Raw genomic sequence first — 11,477 nt, forward strand, 5'->3', positions numbered from 1 at the left:
CGTGATTTCGCAATTTCTTTATCGTACTATCGCGTTATTATCATCGTACTGTCGCGTTGTCATCATCGTACATTTGTTTATCACCATCGTACTGTTGCATCATCACCATTTTTATGAGACTACTTTGTTGTTCAATGCCAGTTACCTGTATATTTGAACACTACATATCTGAGAAACCAGAGACGACTTCCTCGGTAAACCTGGAACACCTGTGTCTCCTGCATTGAAGAAGCTGTCATAAAAGGGTCATATCCAAGGTTCACACCTTTGACATTAATGACCTTTACCTTCAGCCAGCATGATTTGCTTGAGGGGTCTGCATATAATCTTCAGTACGGGAGCATATCACCTGGTAATCATTCCAAGAGTTTTTGAGAATTAGAGCAGACCTTTGACCTTCATAGATGACCTTGACGTAAAGCGCCCGTAGTCGGCGCACAAGTTCTGCACTTTGTCTTGAGAAGGGGAACATGTCAATCACGTTCATTGAGGAGCAGACATGAAATAATAGGTTCGAACCTTTGACCTTGTTTTTTGACCTTGAGCTGGTAAAATTTAGATGCTTCTGTGTTAAAGGCGACATCGTGCAGCTTTCGTACCCCCCACCCCCAACCCCAATAATCTATTTGTTTACTTATCATGTTACTATAACTACAAGATGATATTTTTATATCAAACACACCACAAAAATTTCATATAATGTTAGTATTTATACTTCAAAACATAACTAATTATCATATCAGCCTATTATTTTCACAAATAACTGTTAACTGTTTTTGGTTCAGTCTGCCAGTTTGGATCTTTAGTGGTGCTATATTTTAGACTTATCTTTGCATTCTATATGAAAGATCTATCTGTATATTTAAACACTTTCCAGATTTTCAAAATGTATGCCCATTTATCATTTTGAAAATTTTGTCGTACTTTTACCCGGAGTGTTATCAATAAATCAGCTGCCGATCTTTATCAATATACGCTATCATATAACGCAACAGTGCAATGGTAATAACATGACAGTACAATAGTGATAATGCTACAGTAAGATGATGATAACACGACAGTACAATGGTAATAACGCGACAGTACGATTATGAAATAGTAAAATACTACGATAACGAAAACGCGATATCACGGTATTATGAAGGGGATAACGCGACAGTACGATGATAGTAACGTGACAGTACGATTATGATAACGCGACAGTACGATGATGGTAATGTGAGAGTTAGATGATGATTATGCGAAAGTACGAGGGTGATAACGCGACAGTACGACGGTGAAAACGCGACAGAACGATGGTGAAAATACGAAAGCAATCGTATTATCATTATCGTATTATCATATTGTTTCGTTTTCATTATCTTAGTTTTGCGTTAGCATCATCGTAATATCACGTTTTCGTTATCATAGTTTCGTGATGTCGCATTTTCATCATTGTATAATCGAGTATCGCGTTTCAGATCAACAAATTCAAAGGCGATGGCCCTAATGAAATTCCATAGAATAATACTATTTTGTTCCATCCCACTGTCTAGTGTCTACACCGAACTGCAAAATAAAATTATCGTTAAATATATCGTATCCGTCTACTTCGCAAGTTCACACGTAGCTTTACTAGTATTTTTCCCAACTACATACATAAACTCATATTATGAGTTCGCATGCAGAACGAATAGCATATACCAAATGCGTTTGACCCATTTCACGAATGGACATTGATCCTTACTTTATAACATCGCCAATATATACAATTTTTTATTTTGTTGAAATTATCGTTTCGTGTGTGCATGATACGTCTACAAGTTCGAACACTTCACTAAAAAACACTTTTTATGAACTAGGAGCAATGTTAAAAATATGTTAAATAGCATTATTAAAAATGGTTTGCGATAGACATTGGAAGAATTATTGCTATAAAATGCAAAAGGTTTTCAACAAACACTACCGTTGTAAAATGAGTACGGAAACTTGACTTATTACTAAGGTGACGACAAATTATTTGCTGCAAGAAATTACTAACCAAACAGAAACTCGATTTACTTTTCAATTCTTGCGCTATACGTCATCGATAATCTAGTGTCTAATATACAAAATGTAAGCAAAAGAAACATCTCGGCACAGCTGGGCTGCCTTTGTTTATCTTCCTAAGAATCCAATTTTGTCTAAATAAGATCTGATTAATAAATGAGATATGAACATACTTTCAGTTTTACTGATAAGGTTTGTACAAGCTATAAGAAAGCTGAAATCTTGTATCAAACAATATCTTACACTAGTGCACACATACAGACAGATTTTACATACACGGAGGTAAGTCAGTTTTACTTTTACTTAAATAATACATAAACTGGTAGTATATTGGTAGACTGGTAATTTGTGCGTATTATAGACAAAACAATTTTGCTAAATGAAATGAGCCGCAACATGAAAAAACCAACATAATGCATTTGCGACCAGCATGGATCCAGACCAGCCTGCGCATCTCCGCAGTTTGGTCAGGATCCACACTGTTCGCTTTCAAACTATTGCAATTAGAGAAGCATGGATCCTGACCAAACTGCGCAAATGTTGGTTTTCTCATGGTGCGGCTCATATCACAACGAAAAAAGATTCAACATCAATAAAGGAAAAAGAGTTTATGGTATTTCTTAATTTATGTAAGTTATATACTCATACAGTTTATGGTATTTCTTAATTTATGTAAGTTATATACTCATACAGTTTATGGTATTTCTTAGTTTATGTAAGTTATATACTCATACAGTTTATGGTATTTCTTAGTTTATGTAAGTTATCTACTCATACAAACAACATCACTAATGTTATTAATAATATACACACAAACGTATTAAATGAATCACATTATAGAATAGTAAAATAGTGGAAACTGCACAGGTCGACCAAGTTTTAGGTCATTTCTCTGTATGTTACTTATTATATTATTATAATAAATAATAATTAAGTTAATAAGAGAATGACTACATTAAATAAAGAGATAAATTTGTAGGTTTGCCGGGATGATAAACCATCAGTAAACAAACTTACACGAATGATTCGTGTGCATTAACTTATTATTTTAGTAAAATACAGAGAAATACCGTTTGTCAAGGATTCATGTGTACCAATGATGAAAATGTACCAATAATGTATGTGTATCGATGATTTACGTGTGCAAATTATAAGCGTGTGCAAATATTGTTTCTTGCAATTGCTTTATGATTTTCCAAACTGATATAGTGTGCAACTTACTTTTTTGACCAATCAGAGTAAATTATTTTTCAAACAAATGTGGCTTCTTTTCCCTGAAGACCAATGTGATTTAGCAGTAATTTTCGGAGGAGAGCTCTGCACGCTGAAGAGCGAAGACGCGACTGACGCAGCAGTTCTGATTGGTCAAACATAGATTTCACACTATGTCAGATAGAGTCCATGAAGATAATTCTTCATGAAAAAGAAACCTCGGTCGGTCACTCCCTATCGGTTTCTTTTTCGCGCAGAATTCACTTCATAAACTCTATCTATAACTTAGAAAAGAGCATATATGTTATGTCTACATAATACACTATAAACATAAAAAGTGAAACTCAGGATAACAATTCTAGTGTTTCATAGCCGAACAAATTGGAATAATTGAAATACAGGTAATAGAACTTACATATAATATTGAAAATATAGAAAATAGAACTTTAAAAACGAACAAAATAAACTCAGTTATACTCGAAGTTCCTGCAATATTGATTGCATGACAATCTCATTAGATATTGCATAATCTCATTCAGGTATAGCATGACAGTTTTCCACACAACTGCTTTTAAAAGAATAAGCATAATGGTTCAAACTATTTATAGCTGAGGTTTGGAACCTGCAATTTGAAAACACCAGTACCTGACTGGTCGTTTCTTTGGCACAGTCTTGAAACTAACAATTGGCAATTTCATTTCTGTGACTACAAGCTTGGTGTTTGGAGTATATTGCACAATTATCAAATTCAGAAATGACAGGGTACAGCATATATATCGGTAAAATGTACAGATCAATTCTAAATGATAAAATCTAATATTTAATAATAATGTAATAGCGATCCAGCAACGTAGTAATAGACTCGTCTTGATTGGGTCTGTTAATAATAATAATAATTATAATAATAATAATAATAATAAAATCTTTATTTAATGAAGGTAGCATATCTCATGATAGGATATTAAATGTGTAACACAAATTGCGATCCGTAACACCGGGCTAATCAGCATAAAAAAAAAAAAACATAGAACCATATAAATGGCCGAAACATGACCTATGTATAGGCCACATATTGTTATCTTCTCATACTATTTAGAGCAAAGTGGGTTTTTTTTTGTTTTTTTTTTTTTTTTTTTTTTTTTTTGTATTTTTAGTGTGACGATCATATACAACTACGCTTAGTTGTTATGCCTCTTTCTCGTAATTTCAAGCTTTCTCACTGATCCGAGCCTTTGGAAAATTTGCACTTGCAGCTAAAGTTTATGCATATTGTGGCAACTCATGTAACAGTTAAACAGGAATAAAAAGAAAATACTGACATTCAAATAGAAATATACACAACGGAAAATTTTGGCACAAAATTTACTTATCTAAAATCACTGGGTAATATATAACATTCTTGCAGGAAACAGAAACCACTTATTGTAAAACATTTTTGTCTGTTCTTAATTAAAAAATATAACTTTTTCAAGAAATGCCTTGGTTTTTGAAAGCTAACTACAAATGATCACAAGTCCCAGTTCAACGAGAAAGCATCTGGCTGTTTCAGAGGGTGAGGGGCATCATTTACAAGCCTGGATTATTCATTAACATCCTTCATGGGGAATTTTTAAGTTTAGATGTTAAAGTATCAAATCTATAGCTAAAACTCTTTTAAAACTTAAATCTATTACTGGCAAGAACTGAAATACCGATTAAGTGGCTCGGAATAACGAGAAAAGAGCATAATATACTCATGTTTTCCAGATTTTACATATCATAATGATTGGGCAACCTGTGTTTCTAACTAATTTTGCAGCTAAAACGGTATTTTGTGCTATCGGTGCATTCGTAAAAACGCTTTTCAAACCAATCAATAAAGAAACGTGGAAAATCCATCTGCAGACAGTCTCTAAGAAGCAGCTGCATCATTTACCTTTCTCGAACTTAAATTGTTTAACATAGCCATTTAGATGAATCTCAAATCCAAATCAATTTGTTATTTCAAGACTTCCAAACGTCTGATAAAACAGAGCGATATCCAAAAGAGTTAAAACTTAATCTGCAACAGAACAGCGGAGTTGTAACGCGTTTGACGAGTTCATCTACCTGTTTTACCTTTTAACTGTCAATAGAGTTGGATTTCTGTTTAAAAACAAACGTCAAAATAACGTCTTTGAACTATACTGTCCTTGCATCTTTTACCAATAGATGGTGGTAATGCTTTTCTATACCAGATACTTTCATATGTACAATTACTCTATTATAGAAACTTGATAAAGTGATATGCTTAGTGGGGATTCAAAATTTCTATAATGTATTTGCCCATCTTTCAATTTGGACAGTAACGTTAACTGTTTAAAGGTGTGCTTACGAAAAATATACTGTCTGAATGGTGAACAGTGAAGATCATGCTGATCATGATGTACCTTGGCCGCAAAGGCAGAATCAGTCGGGTCCAGCATGATAAGGGTTAAAGAAGTTAATCTTATTTAGTATTCTTCATTTAAAATGTATACATTTGATTAAAAGTTATTTATAATACCGTTAATTCATAACTAGGCCCTGTTTAAACATAGTAAATAGAGATCAATATAATTGCACTTTTACTAATCCTACCAGGTGTTCTGTATTACAAAAGTGCCTTATTGTGATATTTTAATATACAAGCAAAACTGTATTATCTGCACTATTAATTACTTACCGGTACTTCATTTTATTATTGGCTTGTTAATTTTTTAAGTTAATTTTTTACCATATGTAAGTTGACAGAAACATAGGAACCATGTTTTGAGGGGTAAATCAAACTTTGTGTAATTGCAAGAGAAGTAAACTTGTAGATATCTCTGCTTATAAGTACTAGCCCAAGGCAAGGGTTGTCATTCTTTGTGGATCACAACTTTGAATTAAAAATTAAAACTTCTGTTATTGATATTAACAAAATCAGTTTTGGTTATTTCAAGGACTTGGAAATCAATTTCTAGACTTTATTTAATGTATTACTGCCATTGAAAATTTTAGGGTCTATCTCTGTCCTATTGGTCAGTATTCAAAATGTTCAAAAGCGTGTTTCCTTTGGCTGACCACTCTTTGATGTATTTACATCCGTTCTCATCAGAAAACGGACAGTACATATATTTTAACTTTATTATTTTTGGAACTCTGATAATAGCGTTGGTCTAGTATAAAATTTATATCACAAAATATACTAAAAATAGTATAATAATTATTTATCTTTTCCTTTTAGATACACTTTTAATTTGTTAATATGATAATATGGTATATTCTGCCAACCTGTATATGGCCAAACTACTGTTAAAAACTAAAAAAAACTACTACAAAAATGATCTGAAAATTTCATTGCTATTCTAAAGTCTTTGTAAAAGGTTATGAAATATTGTAGCGAACAGTATGGATACTGATTAGACGGATGCGCAGGCTGATCTATATCCATACTGCTCGCAAAGGCACAGTGTTGCATTTCTCATGATGTAAATGATGAAAAGGTTGCATGCCAGTTTCTGAAACTTGCTATATTATTTCGTTTTCCAGACATCAGAGCTTAAATACTGTGTTCGATTGGAAGAAGGAGAGGATCAACCATGACGTTGATTGCTACATCTATATGTTTACTTCTACTGGGTGGTGGTATTTTGGTACAAGGAATAGAAGAAGTCGATTACAACAATCCTATTTTGCCAGAGGTTTTTCAATCCGTGATCGGTCAGGGATTTGCTGTGAAATATTTTACACAAATTACAAAAAAGCCAATAGAGAAGTATAATGAATCGAATATTCAGGATGTGTACGATGCCGGCTTCAGAAACGTACGGCTTCGATGCACAGCTTCATTTTATCCCTATCCATACAATAGCACGAATTTCACGACACTTTTCCTCGATAACTTGGAGAAAGTAGTGGACAAATGCTTAGAGGTAGGAGTAGCCCCAATTATTTCATGGGCAAATGTTCCGGCTCAAAACTATGCTACCCAAGAAGATGAAGACAATTTCGTCACTTGGTGGACAAAAGTCGCAGAGAGACTGAAGCAAAAAGATTTCAGACTTGCTTTTAACTTAATGACTGAAATTGGAAATGCTTTTTGCGGTAAACAAGACGACTGCGACATTAATGGGACCATTAAAGAGAACATTACTAAATATTACAGCTGGACGTCAAGGGCAAAGGAAGCAATCCGAAATACCACAAAGAATAATAAAAGACGAATCTTGATTCTCTCCTCCCCAAAAAAGAGTGCTTGGGGGTTGGATTTGATACCGAAGGAGCTTTATAAGAGGGACAGGTATTTGATGGTAGAACACCACCATTACGCATCAGGACCTAACAAAAAGCCAGATAGTGGCAAGTATTGGACGGGTAATGGAACTGAAGAGCAGCGTAAAATGCTTGTGGAGGAACTCACATTTGCAAGCAATTTTGCACTGAAAAACTATTTTGGCGCTTGGGCACCTCTGGATATAAAGAAGGGAACGTTATTGCAGCATGAAGTTGAAAGTTTCGCGAAATTTTTCGTTTCCACGTTGAGGAATTTCAGTGTCCCATGGTCACTGAACGCCCTTGATATGTACTATGATACAAAGAGTGCAACATGGCTGACTGAATATCAAGAAGAAAAAGGACTCAACATGGCACCTGTTTTGGATGTGATAAAACAATATATGTAGGAAACAAATGCTTGCATTAGAAAAGAATTGAAAGAGTTTGTCTAATAAACTGTTATGCATTTAGATGACTTGTTGACTTCATATATTGTGACATATTGTATTACATGTGCGTAAAGCTGTGCCAATCTTATGTTGTCTTATGCTGTTACGCATTTTCCATTGGCAAACTGAAATAGAGCCTGGTAATCAAACAGTGGAAGATTTAAAGAGAAACTTTACATTACTTGCACTCGTTTGAAATGCGAGCATTGCAAATTCACACAACAACGAGGGACATTAGTAAAAACAAATTATCTCCCTTATCAGATTAAGTCTAGGGTACATCAAATACTACATTTGTCCTATTCAGTTGGTATCATCTGACTTTATTCTTTTTCACATAGAGATTAATTGTGAAATTTCTCGCTTCTCTGATTATTAAAATTCTCTCGGCTGTCAAAGTACATAAATGGTAACTGCATGGATATGCATCCAAACACATTATTAAATCTGATTATCATGACTGCTATTTAAGCTCATTTCATTACATACAGAGAAAGCAAAACAGAGGTTTAACCGAGTAATCCAAATGAAAGAACAAAAGTAAGTTCAGAGAATGTTAACAGACGATAACTACCTAATGACTGTCACTGTATAAACGTGTTCTCCCAACTTTTTTTCTGCACAAACTTTACGTTAAGCTATTTGTTAAATGAAATCAGAACAACAACGAATTTTTGGAAATATTTACCGAAAATTATTAAACAAATTTAAGTATTAAGTTAAACCGTTAAACCAAAACGAAAACTGTATTATCATAGCCCATTTTATCATATCACGTTAAGTTTTTTCTCAGCATTTTGCTGAGTTGCTGGCCTAGATCAGTTTTAAAACACTAAAAATGTAAAGATATAAGTCCAGCAGGATACGTCGCACACAAAACGCATAGAGACACGCCAAAAGCATTGACATATCGAACACAAAATATGCAAGGTATAGAAAAAGGGCAAAGGACAGAAACATAAATTACGGGCGAACACAGAAGTACCGCGTTGGAGGGGTTAGTGGCAAAAACAGCACAATGGCTTTAAAGCGGTTAAAGGCGTATCCGGTTCATTCGAGCCAGAACACAAGATCAAAGTTGTAAAACAATTATCAGTAACACCGCCATCGCAGGTGTACAATGTATACAGCGATGAATGGTAGGTGTATAACGTAAAATACTTTTAGGAAAAATATAAACAATCGATGTTATGAAATTACCTTTAGGATGGGATTGACATACCAATGGTCAAAGGAAAATTAGCAATATTTAGCAAGGTACTTGGGTATAAAAGACTTTATGTGTCCGGGTCAATGACAAAAACGCACAACAGTCTTTTCAGCTTTTTATTTCTGTGATGTACAATAAAGTCAAACAACGCCTTCCTTTTAACTTGGATGCATGTTTTGCTTTTGTAAGGTCTAAGTTTCAAAATGTCCTGTTTAATTTTGTTCAAAAGTATAAATATCTAGAAGTACTTGTGTTTTGCATACGAAACGTTCAGAATTTACGCACGATACGCTGCATAAAACTTTTGAAACCAAAAAATCTGCAATTCTAATAAATTTAGAGAAAGTAAACATGGACCGACTTATTGATTGATTGATTGATACGGTTTTATAAAGGATCAAGAAGCGTAAAAAGTTTAAGTCATTTTTCCTCGACATATCTCACCAATGTCTTAAAGATATTTGAATCCAATATGGAGATGTTTACCTGACTGTAATTTTGAGTCAGTATATGCCAAATGATACGATTCGTTGCCTAAAGGTAGGTCAACCGCTAGTTATAGACCAATGAGATCATAGAAATCGATTGATCCAGATATGGAGTGATATGTTTGGGTTGTGTCTAGGTCTTTTGGTAGCAAACTAAAGTTTCATACAAGGAGCCATTGTACTATGTGTTTCTACTTGCTGTATTATAATAAATAACTGGCTATAAGGGCAAGAGTAAAGTCTGTTTTCCTCAAGTTGTCCGGGCCCTGTAAGCGTCGTGACTCATGGGACTTTATTTATTTACATTCAGGCCATAGTTTGGACTGCGGGTCTCCTTGATTTGATAGTAACTGTTCTCACTTGTTTTGTTTACATTTTTATTCCCAACCCCTACCTAAAACAGAGATGGAATTAAAGACGGAGAATGAAAAGTCACTACACTTTCTAGAACGAAACGGCAAATTACATATTCCTCATCCTCTGAAAAATAAGTGCAGCTACAACAAAGCGCATGAATATGGCCTACTTTTGTACGGCTAATTTTAGAATGCAGTCGCCAGATACGTCAACAATATATCTTACGTGTATTGGGTATATACATGCAATAAATACGATGGCTTCGGAGAAACCGTTCTCAATAAAAGTTGACGGAAACCGTGTTCCAAAGGCGAATATTCCAACTAATTTTATGCGATCCTAGGAAATATTGAGAAAATCTTTTCAAATGGGCAATATCCCAACTCGCGTCAAACACTCGAAAGACCAAAATAGTTGAAACAACTTCCGATGAAATTTTCGTCGCTGCCGACAGTTTACATCCTATAGGTATAAATGCCGATTAGTTCACGAATAGACCATAAATTCAAATAAATCTTAGATGTATCCAAAGGAGATTGATTTATGTAAAAATTGTCAAATGATATCTAAAATTAAGAATTTTCTGGTGACTTAAACCCATGTATGTATTGTACACGATTAACGTTTACCGTGTGTACTCGCCCATATGCGCAAGCGATTACATAACTGTGTACTGTGGTTTACCTTCCATCATTTTGGTCCTTCCAAGTTTTGACGTTTAGGCTACCTTTCACAAAGATATATAAAACAAGCTGAACGTTGAATTACTTTGATTACAAGGGCGAAGTTTCGCTGAAATGATATAAATGAGCATTCAGTATTTGAGCCAAACGTTGGCTTGAATGCAAGTGGGAATAAACCGGAAATTATAGTTGAAAAGGTTCGTAAAGTATAACGTCGCACTGTGACTTGATTCAGCCTGAATCCTTTACTTCGTTATAAAATGTCAGCATCGAATGCTTGCTTTCTGTGACTTTTTAAATCTAGCTTATTTTGTTGTATGTATGTCTTAATTACTTTATGAATTTTAAGACAGGAAATACGCAGACTGAGAATTGTACACTGTTTTTCAAAGTGAAAGTACCATAATGTAGCCTACAGTACTGAATGGGACTAAAATTTCATTTTTTTTATTGAATGGCTTCGTAATCTCTCTAAAGTAGCTACGGAAATTTTCCCTTTTCTCGTAGATAAACAAGTCATATTAAATTCAAAATTAATGAAATAGATCTATATATTATGTAGCATGAAAATAATTTTGTAAATGTGTTTTGTGTCAAAATCTAGGACATGACTTACACCCTATACTGTAAATCTTATCACCAAATGTTATAGTCAAAACCACATATGATTTTTCATTCATACACATATGTAGCGATACTGGTATCGGGTGGCGTCGTTGGCTCATGTAGTTGGCAGAGTGTTGGCACGACAAACCGAAGGTCCGAGGTTCGAGTCCCGGTCGAAAATGCATGA

At 34.3% G+C, this 11,477-nt stretch overlaps 1 protein-coding gene across 1 annotated transcript; it reads left to right on the forward strand.

Annotated features, from left to right (window-relative positions):
- Positions 1–2,184: 2,184 nt before the first annotated feature.
- Positions 2,185–8,406, forward strand: LOC128550641 (uncharacterized). Its single transcript, XM_053530009.1, has 2 exons — positions 2,185–2,310; positions 6,772–8,406. The coding sequence occupies exon 2, from the start codon at positions 6,822–6,824 to the stop codon at positions 7,902–7,904; it is 1,083 nt and encodes a 360-aa protein (XP_053385984.1). The 5' UTR covers positions 2,185–2,310; positions 6,772–6,821; the 3' UTR covers positions 7,905–8,406.
- The last annotated feature ends 3,071 nt before the right edge of the window (positions 8,407–11,477 follow it).

This window comes from Mercenaria mercenaria, chromosome 18 (genome assembly GCF_021730395.1).
Source record: "Mercenaria mercenaria strain notata chromosome 18, MADL_Memer_1, whole genome shotgun sequence".
Taxonomy (NCBI): Eukaryota; Metazoa; Mollusca; class Bivalvia; order Venerida; family Veneridae; genus Mercenaria; species Mercenaria mercenaria.